This window comes from Schistosoma mansoni, chromosome 2 (genome assembly GCF_000237925.1).
Source record: "Schistosoma mansoni strain Puerto Rico chromosome 2, complete genome".
In the NCBI taxonomy this organism is placed as follows: domain Eukaryota; kingdom Metazoa; phylum Platyhelminthes; class Trematoda; order Strigeidida; family Schistosomatidae; genus Schistosoma; species Schistosoma mansoni.
The window spans coordinates 22,654,480-22,677,361 of record NC_031496.1 but is presented as its reverse complement, the minus strand read 5'-3'; the positions used below and the strand labels follow the sequence as shown (position 1 = coordinate 22,677,361).

At 31.7% G+C, this 22,882-nt stretch overlaps 1 protein-coding gene across 1 annotated transcript; it reads right to left on the bottom strand.

Annotated features, from left to right (window-relative positions):
- Positions 1-12,452: 12,452 nt before the first annotated feature.
- Positions 12,453-14,881, bottom strand: Smp_089780 (putative p2x receptor subunit; the record flags this gene model as incomplete). The annotated part of the gene is made up of 3 exons (XM_018796107.1): positions 12,453-12,529; positions 13,547-13,723; positions 14,371-14,881. The coding sequence occupies 3 exons, from the start codon at positions 14,879-14,881 to the stop codon at positions 12,453-12,455; spliced, it is 765 nt and encodes a 254-aa protein (XP_018650353.1).
- Between the last annotated feature and the right edge of the window lie 8,001 nt (positions 14,882-22,882).

Genomic DNA, 22,882 nt, shown 5'->3' with positions numbered 1-22,882 from the left:
CAGAAGTTGAAGTTCATAAGAGTTAATGACAGCTTACATGCCGTATCTAGTACTGGCAGAACTAAAGTGATAGTGAAATTACATTAACTTATAACTGAACGATACCTTAAGTTGAATATACACTACCTTTGGAGGTTTACATAAGACTTTGATTGTTACGTGAAAATAGAGGAGGTTTGAAAGGTCAATCGCGGAAACATAATCTGGAATACATGGCTGGGTTTTGGATTGTTCAGTTCTAAAGTGTTTTTACGTTTCAAAAGGAAAGTAATGTAAGATTCCAGGGAAATCGCCACCGAACTTGAATCCAAGATGTCTGATAATCTCTGAAACAAATATTGTATATATTCTCCTGGATTCTATCTCATGACTGATGATAGACAAATATATATTTGTCATCCAACTGCATCATCTCGTAATCTGTCAGACGAAGAACTACTTCTACTACTTTGCGAGAATCTTTAACGACGAATACTGATAGTAGGACTCCTCGGCTTCCCAGATATGTCTGGTCGTCACCGGATTCGGACTCATGTGCTAACTTCAAGTGTGTTATTTTAAATGTAGCACGAGACTTAAGAATATCCCTACCTAATCTTATTTTTGGCAGTGGCTTTCAAACGGTAAATATCTAACAGTGTATGACTACGCAGAAATAATAAACAATTCAATTGGGTCACATTGATGGTTAAGTTAACATCTCAAGTTCAGATATAGGGACTGTGAAGTGCGCGGAAACAGAAGGGTGTGAAAGTTCGGTCACGCATCGGGACCAGATGAAGAGTGGAAATACCGTGCTCAAGTTCTCCTACAACCGCTAGCCGGTTTAGATCGGTCACTTCTAGATATATTGATAGCCAATCAAATATATCTTCGAACCTCGTCGCTTCTGATTTCCGATTTCTTTGGGTGGGCACGTTTCGATTATAGGTGTTACTGGTAAAGGTGTTGTAAAACTGCAAATACTTGTGTCATCTTCGCACTTGTTACCCTTCGTAAAGGAGTATAGGCCTCACACCAACATTCTCCATCCAACTCTGTCCTGGGCAATCCTTCCCAGTTCCTATTCATATCTTCTTCCGATTCCGGACGCAATGTGTTCCTCAGTCTTCCTGTTTTCCCTTTCCCTTCAGCATTCCAAGTTACGGCTTGCCGCCTGATGCAGTTTGATGATCCCCGCAATGTATGTCCTATCCAACTCCAACGTCTTTTCTTAATTTCCTCTTCAGATGGGAGCTGGTTTGTTCTCTCCCACAACAGACTGTAGCTGATGGTATCCATTCAATGGACATTGAGTATCTTACTTAAACAATTGTTTATAAATACTCGTACTTTTTTGATGATAGTTGTGGTAGTTCTCCAAGTCGTAGCTCCATACAGTAGGACTGTTATGACGTTCGTATTAAAGAGTGTGACTTTGATATTGGCTAGAAGTTGTCTTGGGTTTGTGAAATTATTGCTTAATTCTGTACATTTGCCTTTGTTACTATTAGAATAGCTCTAATCCCAAAATTGAACACTTGTCATAATGTGACCACCTAGTCTTATAGATCTTACATCGAAGTCACATAACTTTCTATACTGACTCATCCTATGGTGACATTGGCAACATGATGTTTAGCAGTTCTAAAGAAAAGAATGGAACTGACGGAAGAATAATATATTTGACGCAAATAGGAACAGTTTAGTCCGAATGACCAAGACTGCGAAACAGAGCCATGCGGTACCGATTCAGTGTCCTCGCGTTCACCACCGTTGACTTTATCAAGGTGTTACCTATTGAATCTAGATCATCAAAGTAATTATATGACAGTGTTCGAAGAACAAGGGGTTAGAAGTGAATACCACTACACGGTTAAGAAATGCACAATGAATAGAAATTGGTCGATAAGATTGCTAAGAGAACAAATTTCGAATAATAAATGAAATATTCGGCCCAAGTTTATTCAGAAACCTTCAAATATCTCAACCAACAACAGAGTCTCATTATAAGTCGCAAGTCAACAGTCGCTGATAAGTATTATTGAATAGTATCGAAACAGTAGTCGAATGCGATGGCAATCGATGCGAATAGAGTAAGCAGAATTATGAGTATTTTTGATCATATAATGTGATTGAATGCTTACTTATTCCCTAGGACAAAGATTGATACCATTTCTGAATTTTTTATTCTGCTCGCTATAGGAAGTCTTATATTTCAGTAGCAATTTAAAATTTTGTGTGACAACCACCATATTCACCAATGTTAGTTGCTTGACATGCTCAAGAACTATGGAGTGTCATGACGTTAACTAGTGATGCGCACAACACATAATAATCTTCTTAGATAACATGTAAATTCTTCTCCAACTTGACACAGTGCCATTCAGAATCCTCCTTATTTTGAATAAATACATCGTTTAATAATGCAACACACCGATATATTTCCCAAACTTTTAAAATGTACTCTTGGCAATATAATATGATATATAAACACCACGACTGATACAAGTGAAATTTTCTTAACCCTAAAACACGACGACCCTGGGTGAAAACGCATTCATAATATCCAGTGATCGTTCACTCATTTCGACTAATAGTTAAAACGAAATCACACATATTAAAAATAATCTTATGGGACTAACTGTCTTATTATAATTCATTAGGATTCACCAAAATGGGTTAGAATGAGACAGAAGAGATGTTTGGTGTATATTTGCCACTGCCTAAGTAAATGACCTAGTAATGGGTGGATCAAGTGGTGTTTATTTTCATAATACAACATATTTTCGTTTTGATAAGTATTCATCATAACAACGAAACATCTATCTTGTAGTTTTGCAGGTAATCAGGCGAATGATATTAACAGTAAGTCAATCATTATTTTAAACATACTGACAATATCCACATTTTCAATGACTATTTGATGACGAACCGTTTCCGTAGTAAAACCTAAAGCTTTCAGTCAGATGGTCATGGTACCTATCGACTATGATAAGCGAATTCCGTATAATTAAAACAGTAACATTGAAAAAATAGAAAGTAGAACGAAACGACGAAAGTCGACATCTATATATAAGAAGGTAAATAATATAGCAATATAGCGATATAAGACCATTAGTAGAAAATCAGATCTTGTGCGATGTATAATATTTATTTTGTGCTCAAAAATATCAATTGTAAGTGGGTTTGTTAAGGGGTTAATATTACTACCGTATTATTGAACAATTAAGTTACAAATAAAAACAATTACGGACAATATAATTCGTGATGTGGATACAAGTGAAATATCTAAGTCAGCATTCTTATGCACAGAATAACTGCACTTCAGTACTTATACTCGAGTTTGCAGAACAGTGTTTTGGAGGCAACGCATTGTGAGTAGTAAATTGATCGTAATGACTGACTGAAGACACTTATGTGTACATTTGGCATCGTGATGTGAAGTTTATTGAGAGTTAAGCAAGCAGTTCATTGTGGGGTCCAAACACACACAAGTCGAATAATGTAATTGATTGTTCAGCAATGATTTTTAGTTCTATGACCCTGTCTGTACACAACCAATCCTCATGGAATTCATCCTATTGATGACCAAGTTGGGCACTACTGAGTGTTTTATTCGTCCCAATAACACCATGTTCAAATCTATTCCTGGTACTGATAGTGGTGTGATTCTTCTCCAGTGCTCACACTTGCTGAGATCTTTTCTTAGTATCATGATGAAGTGCCCGTAATTCCAATCTGTTTGTATTTTTTCTTCCTCTCAAGTCTTTCTGGGCTGGATATGGAGTATCTCTGGAGTTACCTTTAATTCTGACTTCACTACTTCAGATGGTATGTTGTCTGGTCCTGCTGCTTTACCACAACTAATTTGTCAGATAGCGATATTGGTTCTCCAATAAAGGTGGGGCAACAGTTTTGGGAAGGTTAGTGTGTTCTGCTCTGATGTCTGGTGGGTGCAATGAAGCTGAGTGGTTCAAGAGTTCTTCAAAGTGTCCTATTGACCTGATTGACCATTCCTGAATCGCAATGATTAGCTTGACTTTTCTATTCTTGACTGGCCAATCTGGTTAACTATATTTCTCTAATAGTTTTTTGTTGTATCAGGTAGTTGTTTGACATTTTCTTCTATCTCAGTGTTTTCACTGTTATTGCAATATCTTCCATATACTTCTGCTTGTTTGTTTTTGTATATTCAGTCGGTGCTTTGGCCTACTCTGCCCTTGTTTAGCTGCCGTTAATTGCTGTCTTCTTGTTCTTCCTTTCAGCGGTCTATTTATTATGATGGTACTGTGGTGTGAGATACTTATATCGACATAAGTAGCATATATCGTGAGTCAGGATTAAAATATCTGGGAGTGGAAGATTGAGAAAATCTAGAAGGGAAGAACAGAAACAGAAAGCAATCAATATGGAAATGCAGGAATGATGAAGCCTGAGAACATTTCGCAAATAAAGTATTAGAGTATGGTTTTTCCATTTTACCAAGTAACTTTGTAATTTTGTGCTAAATAGGTAGTCGGTTGACCTCACCTGTGTTCTTATTCACTGAGGATCCAACTCTTCTTAAGATGTTGAAATTACAGTTTCTTTAATTCCTTTCCAATTGTTCTCCATAGTAGTTTCCTCTTATTTATTCGATATTTTAAGACTTGGAACCTGTTGTTGAGAGCTATTTGAATTCGTTGAGTTTATCGGTATCTCGAGGGAAGGCTGTATTGAACTTTTGCATTTATTTTTTCCAGTCTTCCAGTGTTTCTTTAGCCTTGATTTTATCTTGGACGCAACCAGGTGGTGATGTGAAGCTATGTCAGCTCCTACATTTGTTCTCATGTCCTCCATGGATATTCCGGATTTTTTATTGATGTAAATATGAAAAATGTGGTTCTCTGTAATGTGATCCAGTGAAACACATGTAGCTGTGTGTACTTTTTCGTGAGGGAATATAATGTCACTTATGACTATTTAGTTAAATGCATATAAATTTGCAGATTTCTCACCATTTTCATTACTTTCCTGCAGTTCCTGTCTTCTCATACTTGGTGTTGTCCATTCCGACTTTAATGTTGAGACCTCCCATCAGGATGGTCATGTCCTTTCTCGGGCACTTCTGTACGATCAAATACAACCTGTCATAAAACTATCACTGGCGAGTTCATAACACTGGATAACGTCTGTTCTGACTTTATAAAAAAGGGCCGTTGCCAATTCGTTACGATTTTATGTCCGGCTTTTTATCACGTAATTTATTCACCAATCGAAATACGACTTTCTAATCTTAACACTGTGACAAATCAATGACGTTCGACCAGTGTGAGTAGTCTAGCGTCCTTATTTGTCCCTTGTCCGCCAAACCCTTCCAATTGAGTTCAGAACACCAATTGCAGTTTCTGTTATATGGATCATTAATTTCAAGCATACTCGGTTTATGTACCAGATAGGCAGACCGCATCACACCGTAAAATAGAAAATAATATTTGTACAAGATCGAGCCAAATGTGGCTGTGAATGTAGGAGGCAGTAATTAATAGACTGGGGATAACTGAAGAATGGTAAATCGTATGATAATAGTCTATAGGTCAAAATAAATCTTATAATAAGAGGGACATGAATATGAATAGTTTAGTTACTTAGCAATTATACAATAGGAAATATACATATCACATAGGTCCATAAATAGTTCTCAAAGTTACCATTCATAAATCGCTTTGGGATATAACAATTAGTTACTGATATAAACTCTCAATAGAAGTGTGTCAATATTTTACATTAAAAAGTTAATAAGTTATTCATAGTGTGGTATCTTTTTGAAAAGAGCAGTCGTAACTATTTGAACAGGATCATAATAAATTTTTTAATCTTGTAGTTTAAAAAACTAGACTGATTCCAGCTAGGTGACCATTGAAAACCTGGAACTACTGAATGCTGACTTTTTGATCCAGTGGTTAATCGCTAATCACAAGTACTGTATTTTCTAGGTTTGATTATTCGGTGGGGAATCAGAAAGCTGCCAACTGAAATGGGATTCAATCCTGAGCTTTAACAATCATAGAATATTGACGCTTACAGATATTAATAAATACTATAGACGTTGAAGTTATTAACTTTTAAGAATGTACAGCTAGTAAACGACGTATTCAGGTTGTATTGACTTAACTTAATGCATTGACTCCATGCCATAAACAACCTGGTATGAAATAAGGTGTGGAATATTGGTGAATCACAGGCTAGAACGTAACATTTATTCACTACTCCGTAGTTTACAAAATTTGGGTTTGTAAATTCAGTTCGTGATGAATTCTGTATAATGTTGAGTATTAACGTCATATTTGACCATTTAAACATGCTAAATATAAAACATTTGCTTCTTCCATATCAACAAACACGTTTTAAAGAAAGAAACGGATTAACCAAATTTTGAAATTAGTATCATGGATTAATCAAAGGTGACTACAATATATGACATGCTACATGTAGCTTTTTTTATAATCTGTTTCTATAAATGTCATTATATTAAGTACTGTGAATACTTTTATATGGTCAGTGAAGAAGCATGGATACGTAAGCTTTCATTAGATGGATTGTTGTGATTTTTTTCAAAAATGATCAGAAAATTATCGCTCACCAATCAAAATATGAAATCAGGAGAACTTGATAAAAAGCAAGAGAGCTGTCCATTCATTATCGACTGATTTTTAAGGGCAATCGAAAAGTGTATAAACCTTTTGTATTATGTGCTACATAGTGTGTAATGTGAATGTGAAATTCAAAATATCAAATGAAAACATTAGGCTCACAGTTCATCCTAGATTACATCATTGTAACAAAATTTAGTTTGATATATCGTGTGACACTTGAAAAGCGGGAGTGTATTAGTGTATCATACGGTATTGTTATAGAAACTTAAATAAACAGACAGTGATGACAATTCAAAGATCGAAACACTGATTCTACGATAAAAGAATGTCTTCACATTGTAGCACTGTTGAACAGCAACATGAATTAGGTTGTGGAGTATTATAATATTTTTTTTCTGAAAATAATAATTACAGAATTCATGCCAGTTTCTAAGCATGATTAGCTTGATATAAGTAGTAACATTAAATGTAGAGAACAAGCATGTGATATAAGATTGTTTTAAGTTTAATTTAAAGATTGTTTAGGTACTAAACTTATGACATGTATTACAGCAATGAAATGCATTGACCGAGAAATTTTACTTCTTCTTAAGTGAACATCCTGTGGATTTACGAACGGTGCATTTAAGGTCATTTCCTGCACCATAACGAATTAATTATGTTTATCTACAGCTAGAGAAAATAAAATGCAAATAGAGAGCGCTGCGCAACAAAGTAATAATTAATAAAATATGTCAGTCGGGTCTATCATAATGCATGTGTCATCTGACTCACTGGCATATTGTTCATGTTAGATATTATTCAGATTAGTTGGGGTTTCCAGGGTCGGTGTTAACGTGAAGTAACAGCAGATAAGTGGTTTGACTTAGTGAATTCAGTCAAAATAATGGCTAAATATTTAAAGTTCCTATAATCTCACACAAATAAGTTTAGGAATAAAGCAACTCAACTGAAAAGAATGGTCATTCTATAAGTATGAGTTATTGATTTTGGAAAATCGCTGATTTGAACAGTCGAGTTGTGAGAATATTTATATATCATTCAGACTAAATACTAATCTCAAGTAGTGGAAGAAAAAACATGAAAAAGACAGTGTTATATCCGGACCAGAATAAATGAGTAGTAATCGTTAGGAATTATTCTTGAACTAATATTATATGAATATTCTTATTGTATGATTATTAAGTAACCATTTTATATAAATATTCCTGTTCCTTTCATTGTAAGCTTATATTTGACCTATTAACTATTATCATACGATTTACTATTCTTGAGATATTCCCAATCTATTAGTAACAGTTCCTTACGATCACAGTCACTTTTGATTTGATCTTGTACAAATGTTATTTCCTCTTTTATGGTATGCTGCGGTCTGGTTTGTTTGTATATAAACCTAGTATGTTTGAAATATACAATTTATATCGTGGAGGCTGAGATTTGTGTTTTGAACTTAACAGCCAGTGATGGGCGGAAAAGGGACCTATCGGAACGTAAGGCTGTTCGTACAGGTGTATGTGTCATTAGTTTGGTCGTATAAGTCAGAGTATCTAAATTGGCAATCTTATTTTCGCGATGTCATATAGTTAAGGACACAAAAGATAGACTAAATTTAAGTGATTTTAGAAATCTTAAACAGACGACGGAATTCAACCATAAAACTCATAAACTTTCTCGTTTGATTAGACACACAAGCTACAACCATTTATCGAATATCTTTACAAGTTACTTATCAAATATGTTCTTTCCAAGAAATACCATATCAATCTGATAAGACATTGTAAATTTAAAATCAGGATTCGTCAACAAATATTTCTAGACCAAAACTTACTGTTGAGAATCAAATAATGCTGATTCCAGTAATCGGAAAATATATGTGTACAAAAAGTGTCACCAATGCATAACAATTTCGATAAGTGATTTCATTCTAAACTAGGTTCATCCACGTGAAAATGTGTTGTAAGATTTATTCATTGATGCAAATATTCAGATAAATAGGTAATCATCAGTACAGGGTTGTGGAGATTGATGGGTTTTAATTGAGATCATGAACCGATCAATGATAGACCATCAATAAAAACGTGGATGTACTGGACGGCCGTTTCTTCCCAGAATGAGACTCCTCAGTAGCGCTCATCCACGATCTCTCACATAGGACCGAAGAATCTTGGTTCGAGTTTCAATCTCATAACCACATTCAAAATAGAGAACTGTCAAAATATTTGGAGTTTGTTAGACTTCAGACAGTTGTATTACTTTACACAATGATTGTGTTGAAATGATGGACATTATATCACAAGGCTTAATTTATTTAATCAAATAATCGAATCTAGTTTGTAATCATACCAAAAATCAAGCAGATATTCACTTACTTCTTCAATTACAAAATTAAGACTATGATCTTAACTAAAAGGTTCATTTTATTTCATTTCATAGTAGCAATCTTTAGAAAAACAATCACATGGTCCTATGCACATCAGTCACATTTCCCGTACAACGTAGTGTTAAGTCTCAGTAGTCTGGTCGACGTGTACGAAAGTCAAAGGTTATTAAAATTAAACACGAAATCATGGAAATATATGAATTTTTAATGTGTACATCAAACTAACATTTAAACCTTTTTCAACAGGAGTTTAGAAATTATATGCAAAACATACGTACTGTATTGGAATTAATTCATGTACGACAACTATTGGTTTTGGGTAGTAAACCAAAAATCTAATTTATCTACGAAAAGCTAACCTATAATTGGTAACTGAAGTGATCAATCATTAAAAAGGTCTTTTTTTAATATCCAGTGCCCCCCTCCTAAATGCATGTATACTAGAAAAGCAAGGTAGCCTTTAAACACGCGAACTCCCTCAAATATAAAATGCTTGCCATCGCTTTAACTGCTCATGGTCACATATGCGAAAGACAAGTAATTTCAATTAGGCGATTGTCTTTACCTTATGAAGAAAATAAGAGTGTGGTTTGTTTTTATAAAGGGAGTTCATACATTATAGTATACAATTAATGAAAAAATGTTTAAAGACAATATATAGGAAAAAGGCAGGAAATAAATTGGAAATATGAAAATAGAGGAGTCCCACAATAGGAAGAAAAGGTCTTTCAGTGCTTCCAGGTTTCCCATGATGGTCTGGCTTCAATTGACTCATGATTTCAACTATATATATAAAATATCTTAGTTGAAGAAAAAGGTAATTGTTAATGTTTAATGAAGAGTCCAAGTACACAATTGAGATCTCTTGACATAACCACCAACTGTCATTTAAGCTATAGTATGTTGCAAAAAATGTCTATGTTATAACATTTTTATTCCAAACATTAACAAGTAGTGTAAAGCAATACAAAGAAAGTGGGTTGAGTGAGATGACAAGAAGAGAGAGATGGCAAATGAATTTATCGATAATGTTATCTTGTCACTATACAAAGAAACTATGAAAGTACTCAATAGATAGAACGGTAAGTTTTTCTAAATATTTTTCGAGGTATAGGTCACACTATATATATGTCAACCAAATTGAAGGTGCTTCAGATTTACTGACTTTGAGTAGTAATAATGTTGAGGATGTTAGACCCCAAGAACTCACTTGAAAAAGGTCCTAGTTTTGTAATTTTATTCTGAATATTTGAATTTTATGTTTCCGCGCAAAGAAACGCTAAGTTGACCTACAGCTTACATTTCCCACTCGGAAATTCTTGACTGTCATTGGTTGACGGATTTTTTAGTACGTTATTTTGTGGCTCTCCCAAGGGCGTTTTTATCATTGTATAATTAAGCTTGATTTGTGTGCTTAGTGACCTCGTATTTTCTGGGTACTTGTAGAATACATTCTCTACGCCCCATCAAGATTTCTTGATCTAGTTAGCAGGGCCGGGACAACGGATTAGAATAGCCTATCGTGTCACTGTGTCTTTGACCTTCGTTGCGTTTACCAAGTAAGGTGAACTCGTAATAGTGTCAAGCATATCAAATAACTTATGTCGTAGCCCACCTCACTTTATACATTCTTTGAAGTATTTACATCCCTTCCATGTCAATAAGTGATTAGAATTTTAGTGGAGTTTTTTGTCTGGACTGGTGCTCATGAATGTTAGTTATTTCAGGACTCGTCAGCTGGATGTACCTGCATTTCAGAGTTGATGTTTACTCTGGGACTCGAATCCAGTACCTTTCGCTTCAAACGCCATCACGTTATCCACTCAGTTAATCACTTAAGGCTTTAGAGTTTCAACATGCTATCATAGTTTTTAATTTCTTAAATATTACTAGAAGCATCCCAACTTAACAGATATAAGTTTATAATATGAAATCAGAGACTATCTTATTTGAATTGTAAATAGTGAATATGAATGATCTGATATTCATTTTAGTAACATAGTTCATAGGGAAATTATATTAGCAGATATTTAAATTAATAGAACATTTCACATATAATCACATCAATATCACTAGACTATACTGTTGTTGTTTTTTGAAAGCTAAGTTTAATTACTGCAAATAAAATTATTATCACTACTGCTATAACTAATAATAAGATGATGGTAGGTATGAGGAGAAGTGTATCTGTTCCAAAGTAAAACCTTTACATAAGTTTGGAATTTAAAGGTGATCGAACACCAAACGTAATCAAAAATCGTTTAACGATAGTGATAATAAGAACATTCTATGCGACAAAACTGCAAATAACATTCACTAGTAGGAACTTGTGTCCTGTATCCGTAAAAGATAAGCTTACGCGTCTGGTCGCCTTCATGTGCATCTACCAGTTCACCTGCTCTTGTGGAGCAAGGTACATTGAGCGTAGCTAGCTCTCGCTTTCAACTCGGATACGAGAACATATCCCAGTCTAGTTCTACAAGGGTTAAAGAAAAGCAGTTAAAAGTTCCATACTTGAACATCTAATCGACTGTAATCATTTTACTGATCCACAGTTTGATTTTAAGATTGTATATACGATTCGTCTAAATCAACTTACATTTCTTCGTCTCCAACTCCTAAAAATAGCCGAAGCTCTTACAGTCCATGAGCTCAAGCCAGAACTATACGTACAGAAGAGGTACGTTCTATCGTTATTGTTACCTTGGACTTAATTTATTTCACCCTTTACTTATATCTCATATTCTTATTATTTTATTCATAATTGCTCATGATATCATTTCATTGATTTCGCATCTCTATTAGCATTAATCACCTACAATTATTGTGACTAAAATATTTTATCATCTTTATATAATTATAATCATTCAAGATAAAACTATTAATTGAAAATGAGATCCATGAAGTAACCAAGATCAAATGATGGATAGGGAACTCCTACGAAGATTTTTTTCTCATTCATAATGATTATCAAAAAAACACTCAAAGAGCCCAATTTGTTAACGAGATTTCAAAAAGGACAAAAATAAACATCGCCATATAAATTTATCAAATAAGAATGAAATAATTTAATAAATTAATATGAACTTCAAACTTCACTACTGAAGGTTTTAATTCAGACATTAATGTTATTAGATGAAAAGCTCTGATATCAAACAAATCTCGAATCATATATGATAGACGAAGAACAGATGGAATGCCACTCAGAAACATCGTAATTTTTCATAGATTCTCTCCTCATCAGTCTCTGATATAATTGGTATATTGATTCTTCCTAAGTATATAATCAACCTCCCAATTTCTTCACTTCCTTATATATAAGAAAATCAAATGTGAAACTCATTTCTTTTTATTTAGTATAAAGTATTCATTTCAAACAAAAAAACAATCATTTGCCATTCAACAGAATCATATAGTTATGATAAATAATATGACATGACAGGTAATTAAGTTTTTCAATATTGTTCTACAGAGTAATGTCGATGAATATGAATAGTGAGAACAAACAATTTTTTTCCATTCATAACAATGTCTAACATATTTCATTATGAAAAGAGTTAACTTTATACAAACCTTTAATGATTCTCATGAAGAAGACAATGACAATGAAGATAATTGTAATAATGATTGTATAGAGTAAAATGAAGAACTTGATGACAATAATTGTTTTTCATTTGAAAATTTACTCATTAAATTTTTTTAATGAATTCTGTAGTGTAATCAAGAACTAGTGCATGCATTGTATGATGTAGTTTGTCAATCAATCAGTAATGTTATATTAATTGGATTTGCAGTTAACTAATCTGACGAAGTATTATTATCATTATTATTATTATTAGTAGTAGTAGTGGTAGTAATGATAATAATAGTGATAATAATAGTGAAATTAATTATAGATATGAGTTTTGTATTGAATCAGGAACTCGTGCTTCTATTGTATGATGTAGTTTGCTTTTCTATTTGTCAATCAACCAGTAATGTCATATTAATTAGGTTTGTAGGTAATTAATCAGATGAAATATTATTATTATTAGTAGTAATGATAATAATAATAATAATAGTAAAATTAATTGTAGATATGGTTTTGCATTTAGTCATCATGATTATCTAAAGTGAAATGAAATGTAAATCTCAATGATGGTTTTATTGAAATAAATAAATAATTGACTTGAATTTTCTTTTTTTTGTTAATTTGTAAATTTTAGATTAAAATTAATTTTTTTCATTTTATTTTTATTTTTACTTTTTATTTGTATTTTTGTTTTTATTTTTTCTTTTCTTTTCATTTTTTTCTTTTTTAATTTAATTTAATTTTTTAGTCTTTGATTTTATTTTTTAATGTTATTTTCATTTTTTTATTTTTTGTCTATTCATTGTTGATATAAATTATGATTATTATAAATTTCGCAATAAAATTTTTTTCTAATTTTAAAACAAAATTAATTTGATAAATAATTTATTGTTTTATCATCACATATAACTTTTTTATATTTTTTACGATTATATGTAAAATAAAATAAAATTAAATCAGTTATTATAGTAGATATACTAAGTAAAGCTAAACCTGAACCAAATTTCATTGTAAATGATAATAAATTAAATTTACCAGCTATACCATTTACTCTTATAATAAATTGTATACCATTTACATGAATTAATATACGTCTACGTTGTTTTATAAATTCTGTATCATAACCATAATATGCGGTACTACGTAAACTGGAACCTTCATGAATTGTTATTACTTCTTCATTATCATCAATAATATCATCATCATCATTATTATAGGATTCATATACTTTATAAGTATAATTATTATTATTACTTATTTTAGTATAGGTAATATTATTTGTTTTAATTTTTCTTACTTTATGTACACTTTCTAATTCTAAAAATTTATAATTAGGTAAACAATATTTAATATTATAATCTAAATTACATTCCCATTGAATTGTAATTGTGATAACACCACCAGTGGAATCCAGGACGCGCTTTTCGTCCTATTTGGGATTAATTGAAATATATCATATAAACGAAATCTTGGACAATATTTATTTATTGAATGTTTTGAATTATATAAACAATTTTTAAGATAATTATTTGTCATCCATTTTAATATATTACTTAATTTAATATTAAATAATGGAAATTCTATACTATTTTTAATAAATATAGTAAAATTTATAATTTCAAAAAATGGATCAATCAAGTGTTGAGTACGTTCATTTAATTGACGTTTATTATCTAAAAAATTTAAATCTTTAAAATAATTATAATAACCTTCTAATATATTTGGTGGTTTAATTAAATTTAATTTATAATGACGTTGTTTATATAATTCATATTCATAATCATCTGTTGTTGGACACCAACCATAAATTTGACATTTTTTAGAATGTATTAAACATTTCCCTGTGAATATACCATGTCCACTTTCATCAATTATTATATTATTTTCATTTGGTACAATACCATCTGGACCATATGGTTTATAACCAGCTTGATAACCAATAGGACAATCTATATCATCATTACATAATGCATCTGGTAATTTATCACTTTCACCACATGTTGTCATACGTTGTATAACAAAATGTTTAATTGTTGTAATTAAATAAAAACCTGAATTTTGTGTTGGTTGTAATAAATAATCACCATTATCTAATACAATTATACCATTTGTATCATGATTTTGATATTTAAATATTTGTTTCCATGCTATACCATTTACTTTAACAGCTACACCACTTATAGGATGATCAAATGTTTGATAACCTTTATTTAACCACATTACATAGATAATAAAATAAGTTAATATACCGAATTGTATTAAACGATGTAATATAGCTAATCCTGGTTTACGTATATGTACAACACGTGGCATTTCAAATATAAACATTGTATTCCGGGAATAAATTTTAATAATTTTTTAAAATTATTTGAGTTTAAATAATCCGGTTGAATTTATTTTTGTTGCTAACTGGCAACTCACCTACTTATATATATACATCTTCATAAGAGAGTAACTAATAGGCTAACTTATATCCTAAAAAAAACATTTTTGATCTTTTTCCCCCTTTGTAGTTTATATTATTTGATTCGATTATTTACATTATGAATTATTATTTTGTTTTGTATAATTAATTGTTCAATTATCCAATCAGTTTATGAAATGATTAGTAAAATAGGTTTAATGTAATCTGTAAAAATTCTCATATATTGTGATTCTTTATTTTTCTAACCTATTCCACCTTAACTCGGATACAAATATTATTATACTTGTTTTGAATAAATAAATGCTTTTGAGAGCATTCATACATACCGAATGGTAGTACAAGTGTATTTGTATATTGACCATTGAATAGTAGTACAAATAACAAAGATAGTATAAAGTAATTTACAATAATGATATGTAAATGATAATAATAATAGTAGTAGCAGTATTATGACTTAGATACTCTATTATGTTAGAGATAAAATGATGTTTCTATGTTTTATTCTCATTGTAATTGTTATTATTATTAGATGAATATATGTTGATATGATAGAAATAATTAAATGAATAATGATGAGTGTAATCTATACTTATTTATTTTGTCACCGAGCTTACTTACTTACGCCTGTTACTCCCAATGGAGCATAGGCCGCCGACCAGCTTTCTCCAACCCAATCGTCACCGAGCATAATAGGTAAAAGTACAAGTTGATAGTGGGTAGACAGGTGTACTGATAGTAGTAAGAATACTAAATTAAGATAACTTATTTATTTATATATAACTATCAATTCGTATTTATTATATATTATATGATTATTATTAATTTAGTTTTGTTAATAATAATAATACTTTTCTATACTAATACATTTACTCTACAGTGTGATAACTTCATTGACAAAGTTATCATTTTATAATGATCACACTAACTGTCATTGAATAACAATGCTAAGTAGGTGTAAAATAATTAATAATTTAAAATAAGGGAACATCAATGGGAAGATTCAACAAATAATACTAAGTGAATTTAAACTTCACCTCATTGCACAAGCAGGTGGCTATCAGGACTCAGTGGCCGAGTGATTGACGCGATGACGTTTGAAGCGAAAGATATTGGGTTCGAGTCCCAGAGTGAACATCAACTCTGAGATGCAGGTACATCCAGTTGACGAGTCCCAAATAAGACGAAGTGGCGCGCATCCTGGATTCCACTGTTAGCCACTATCCATCTTTGCTTAACATTAATATTTGTTATCAATAAATAAATAATATATTTGTAATAACCCAATGAGTAGAAAAATTAGATTTTCTAACGTTTCGTGACTCAGTGTAAGCTACTTCTTCAGAGAATAAATAAACAAACCCTTAACTCATATGATTACTGTGAATAAGATTAACAAATCTAGATAAACGGATTTATGTGACCAATAAATGATATATACACTTGGGAGAATAGCCTGGAGCCCCGACTGGTCTTGTTCCCTGCCTGTTAAATCCAGAACACAAATATCAGCCTTGTGATATGAATCATATATTTCAAAAATATTGTTTTTATATACAATCCAAATAGATCACATCAAACTATAAATAGAAAAATAACATTTGAACAAGTTCCAGCCAGAAATGACTGTGATTGTGGGAGACTGTAATGAATATACATAGTTTAGTTACGTAACAATTATACAATAAAAATATATATGTAGTATAAGTCCATAAATAGATCCCAACAGTTTCCTTTCATTGTTCTTATCGGGATATAAGAATATTCATTTCAAATTAATATTCTAATGAATACTAAGAATATAAACAATAGTTATATATATCAATAATATATTTATAATATCCCAATGAGTAGAAAAATTAGATTTCCTGATGTTTCGTGACTTAGTGTAAGTCACTTCTTCAGAGGATAAATAACTAAATTAACATTAATCCAAGTTTAAATAGTACAACGGAACAACATGAATATTAGGTGCGATCAATCAAAAATGCTTAATTTATTCAAAATTATCAAAACTTGGTAATAATTATATGAGTCTATACAACAAATTGACTTATAGGTATTTCATCATAATATTTGATAAGGATTTGATATAAACGGATGAAAAAGACAAAACTACATTCTTTTACTCCTAATGATACTTGAACAATAGTTCTTCTGTTTTTAGTTCAATGGTTTAAGTTAGACATTAACACCATTGGATGCCGGATCGATGGTCTATCGGTTAAGTGCTCTGGCGCGAGACTGGTAGGTCCTGGGTTCGAATCTCGTGAGGCGAGATCGTGAATGCGCACTGCTGAGGAGTCCCACTATATGACGAAACGGCCATTCATTGCTTCCAGGTTTTCTATGATGGTCTAGCTTCAATTGACTCATGATTTCAACTATGAAAATACTGAAATCTCCACAAAACCCCTTCTGATTTTAGTTCAATGTGTTAATTACTCAGTGTAGTAATTGTTTTGTTTTCCAGTGTGATATTTTATACGGTAGAATATTAATTTATCTTAGTACAATGTTTGTTTAAGATATGATATTCTTTGTATTAAATTAATCTGAACTATATTCAGCATGAAATACAATATGCCATTTGTTATCATTTCACGCATTTTTCATATATATGTGACTTTTTTCATAATAGGTCTACAGTCACTAAATAAATTAATGTACTTTCGACTACGATAGTCGTGTTTTTAGGGTTAATAAATCTTTATTTGTACCAGTCTTTGTGTTCTTATTTCGCGTCATGATAATTGTAGTGGTACCTCATTCTCAAATATAAGTAGTAGGCTACGTAAGTATAAAAAGATTTGAAACAGTTAAATGTATTTTAATAGAGTGGATATTATTTGTTAACCTTCATCCAACTATTTGTGATTGCATCAATAATATGAAAAGTTTGAATTATTTCTTTGTTGATATACTTGACTGAATCTTGTTTAGTACTTGTTGGACTTGCTGACTCAGCGGATAATGTTATTCATACTTAAATGAGAGGTACTAGTTTCGATGTGAACATCAGCAATGGGATTCAAGTATGTCCGGCTGACGAATCCCAAATAGTATGAAACATGCGTCTTCGATTCCACCACTAGCATTAAACCATTTGTTCTGTTTATTACTAATTTAATTTGAAACCGATTTTCTTAGTCTAATAGGATGTCAGGATAAATGAGATTGATACAATCAATACAGTTAAACTACATTCAGATAGAGTTAAAATATGTAGATTATTATGTTAAAGTCCAGCTAGACTATATGATAAGTATACTCTACTTTTTGGAGAATTCAAATACTCTATATTTAAACATACGTACAATTATAAAACTCAGCTATAAAGGAGAACTTCAAGCAAATAAGGAAACTTGTTCATTATTACTAGGATTTCTAATTTTTACCTACTTTTCATTAAAGCAAGTTTTTTTATTTAATTTTATTATAAAAATAACTGCTGATCCGTTTTAAAACTATTGATTGTTAGGAAGATCCAGAATATTTCTCGAAAAAAAACCCAAAGGAGCTTTGAAAAATCTAAGATACATTTTTATCCAACCAGCATTGAATAGAAGTTTCTCAGGGACATCTAGAAAGTGAAAAGTCACATGTCACATTTCTGATTCAATGATTACATATTTTGCTACTATGTTTGATAGGGTTCCAGAACTTCTCAAAAGCACAAGGCCAACTCATGTGCAATAAATACTCTTGATTTCCTGTACATAATGACCACATTTCGCGCCTTTTCTCTCTTGTTCAAGCTGTCGTGTAGATTCATCATGGGGTTACAGAAGAGCTTAAGAAAACTATGCAAGGATTCAGTTACAAGACTTATCACTGATTAAACTATTTACCATAACTTCGACTAACATATTTTAGTATTGTATGTGATGATAAAAATTGTTGTCAATAAACCTTTGTTTATTTTTATATTTATACTAGTTAGAACGTCGGATATTGATTATTTGAATAAATATTTTGTTTTATGGTAGTGATCAGAAAAAAATCCACAGTTTCTCTTATGTTGATGATATGATGACAAGTTTATTATTAATCGCACAACTTCCACTTTTTATTTTCTTAACTTAAACTTCACTGACTCACAAATCTTATTATAACGCTTGCAAACGTTTTGGGAAATTTATTTAGCACCCACTGATATTTGTTATCAGAAAGGAGGTTCCGTGGAGATTGTAGTAATTTTTAATAGTTGAATTCATGGGTCAATTAAAGCTAGACCACCATGGAAAACCTGGAAGCACTGGATGGTCGTTTCATCCTAGTGTGAGGCAGTTACAATCGAAGATGGTCGCGTAATAAAGTGAATAAATTGAAGCTAGACATTAATTCCATTGGATACCTGCTCAGTGGTCTAAAGGTTAGGCGTTCTCGAGTGAGACCGAAGGTTCTGGGTTCTAGTCCCTTTGGTGCGGGATCATGGGTGCTCACTACTGAGAAGTACCATACTAGGATGAAACAGCCGTCCAGTGCTTTCAGGTTCTCAATGGTGGTCTAACTTACATCGACTCATGAATTCAACTATTAAAATTGCTACAATCTCCACAAACTCATATTCTAATAGGAACGAGGAAACACATGAATGGTAATGGTTTCATTTGTATTAGCCGAGACCTATTATTACCCATCAACTGAGACGACTAATATTTATTCAAGTGAATGGAAAAGCACTATATATATATTGAAAGTGTACTCCTCTGTGTAGCTACTAGAAAATGCATCCATTTGCAAATTTATAACAGTTTGTGATATAAATCTTTACTACCGATTGACATAATAGTAAATGTATACTTTTTTTTATAAAAAAAACTCTGTTATAGATATTATCTGAGATTACTGACAAGTAATTGTTTTTAGCAAAAACCAGTAATTAATTTATCTACTTGTGCATCTAAACTTCTATAAATCTGCAATTTATTTCGGTGAACATATGATTTAATTACTTTTAATTTATAAGAAATATTAATGATTACATATGATTTCTATTTTTATAATAACAAATATGTGATATCAAGACTCAGTAGCTGAGTGGATAACGCGATGGGGTTTGAAGCGAAAGGTACTGGGTTCGAGTCCCAGAGTGAACATCAACTCTGAGATGCAGATACATCCAAATGACGAGTCCCAAATAGGACGAAACGCGCTTCCTGGATTCCACTGCTAGCCACTATCCATCTTTGCCTACAAAAGATATTCTGATTTATAGATTCATTTCATTAGTGTTTAGTTCTATTTATTGAGGTATTTGAAAAGGTATTTCATGGAGTTCTAGTGAGAAGCCATGACCAGTGGAGTTCAGCCGGATCTATTGTGAGATAGTAACTCATTGAGGACAATGGTGGACAGTTGCTCAATTTTGTGGATCGGTTGAAGTTAGACATTAACACCGTTGGATGCCGGCTCAGTGGTCTAGAGGTTAAGCGTTCGCGCGCGAGACTGGTAGGTCCTGGGTTCGAATCTCATGAGGTGGGATCGTGGATGCGCACTTCTGAGTCCCAAAATAGGACGAAACGGTCGTCCAGTTCTTCTAGGTTTTCCATGATGGTCTAGCTTCAATTGACTCATGATTTCAACTATAAAATAATTAAAAGCTTTATTTTATTAAATGAAGAATCTAATCTCTATCTATCAATTGTAGATTTTATTTAATAAGATAAATTACTTTTTTTAAAAAAAAGCTTTTGTGAAATTCCAGTGTAATTTTGAGCATTCAATGAGTTGAATTGTAATAATCATTGGAATGTAGAAATCAATGGTTATATTTTAGTTTGATATACTTTGACATTAGATATGTATGATCATATAAAGAATGGAACTATGACTGTTAGGTCTTGAGGTGAATATAATCTGTGCGTTGAAATCAAGAGTTTCATATTTATTTCTAGCTGATATAACCTAATCTTTATTTATTATCTTTATGAAGTTATAATTTTAGGAGATAGGTTCTCTTTGAGAACATGACTCCTTTATTATACTTGATTAATTTTCTGAGTATATGATGATCAAAACACTATTGATATACCCTTTGTCAGATAGGATTATATTTGTTCCTACTGTTCTTCATGGCTCATTTTTTCATGTTTTTTTTATTTTTTTGGAACTATTCATTATTGACATATTTGTTGCTTTCATAACCATTATGACAGTTCATTTTTACTCCTTACTTTCTATATTTTCACTAAGAAATGATGGGTGAGACTGATAGATAGGGAACCATGAACTTAGGTTTCATGTTAGTTGACATTCATCGGAAAAGTATACTTGTAGTCTTGAGGGAACTAATGTTCCATAAAGGATTTGATCCTGTGACTGACCCCTTATAAAACTGAGATTTATTGATTGTTGATTGATCGTTGAGTGGTCAGTTATTTGTTTAAACAGTATCACTTTATGTACGATATAAATGAAACTATTGTGTACATTCTGTCAATTATTTGTTAACTGGTAAGTGACCTAGTCATGGTATATTGATTGGGTACTTTGTATAATAAATAATAGTTTCAATTCTATTATACTCATTAAAACAATGAATTGGGTAGTGCTTTTGCTTTTTAAAAGCACGTCGGTTAAGAATTGAAGATCTATTCAGCAAACATTTTTTAAAAATTCTGTTAACTTATTGATACCAAACATTTTATCGCTTAATTCATCCTTTATAACACTAATCACTTATTAAGGGTAAACTGTCATTCAGTCACAGTGAAGAACGTTTACTTGTCAATGCAGTAAAGTAGAATATAGAAACAAAGTACTATTCAATGTAACTGAGAAATGATATTGACTATTCTATATGTCAGTCAATATTAATATTCCCATTATTCTGTTGAGTAAAGTAACTCTTTTGTTTGCTAAAGTAATCTGTTTCTCATATGACTAGATCAAAATAGATATTTTGAAAATAACCGTCTACACGAATTATCATTAAGGTAAACTTGTAAAGTGTTGTCAGTTTTGATGATATTCTTCGTAGGATAAAGATAAACGGAACCAGGGGAACGCTTTTTTAAAAAAAAGTTAATTAATTAATTAATTTGAAAGTAATCATAACAACACTAAATCACATCTGATTATGGACTAATGCAATATGATGTAAGGGATAGATAGATCTATTGATTTACGATTGAGTGGTAGCCAATATCATATTTGTCTAGCCCTTAATGCTGAACAAATTTAATCAATTAGTTTGCGAAACAGCCACAATCACTTGATGGCCTACTTGAACATCTGGGTTACCTGTTCCTGACATCTAGATATTTCAACAAGTTATCTATTTTTGCCTCTTTTAACACATCATTATGTTTATTAATCGCATAACCTATTCAGGTGCGTTTCTGAAAAGTGTACAATCTTTCGTTGTACAAGTTACAAAAGGCCCAATCAGTGTTATCATGGTTGCTAGCAGTATGCAGCGAAAAGAATGTACATTATTTGGATATCGATTTACTGGACTGCAAACATCAATGTCTTCATGAAAAGCATACATTAAATGCTTCATTTGCACATCTTCCATCAGTTATCTTTTGCAAACTTTATTGCTCTTCCATTCCTGTGGTTATTACAATTTCTCTCTGGTTACATTCCTGTTCTCTGCAATTCAAACTTCTTAATGTTCTGCTGCCATGCATCCCACTTCTGATTGGTGTTACATACTACAAATATTTGTCAACATAAGTAGCATTCAACATATATATTTGAAAATAAAATCAGTTTCAAACATAAAATTATGTCGTGGACTTGAACTTCTTTACTGTACTCATAAATATAGGTCTCAGAATTTCTACAGTCACCTACAGCATGAATGCAAACATTTGTTATTCTCTCAAAGTTATCTTTTCATTATATTTAGCTGAAAAATAAGACATTTGTTGACTGGTTTA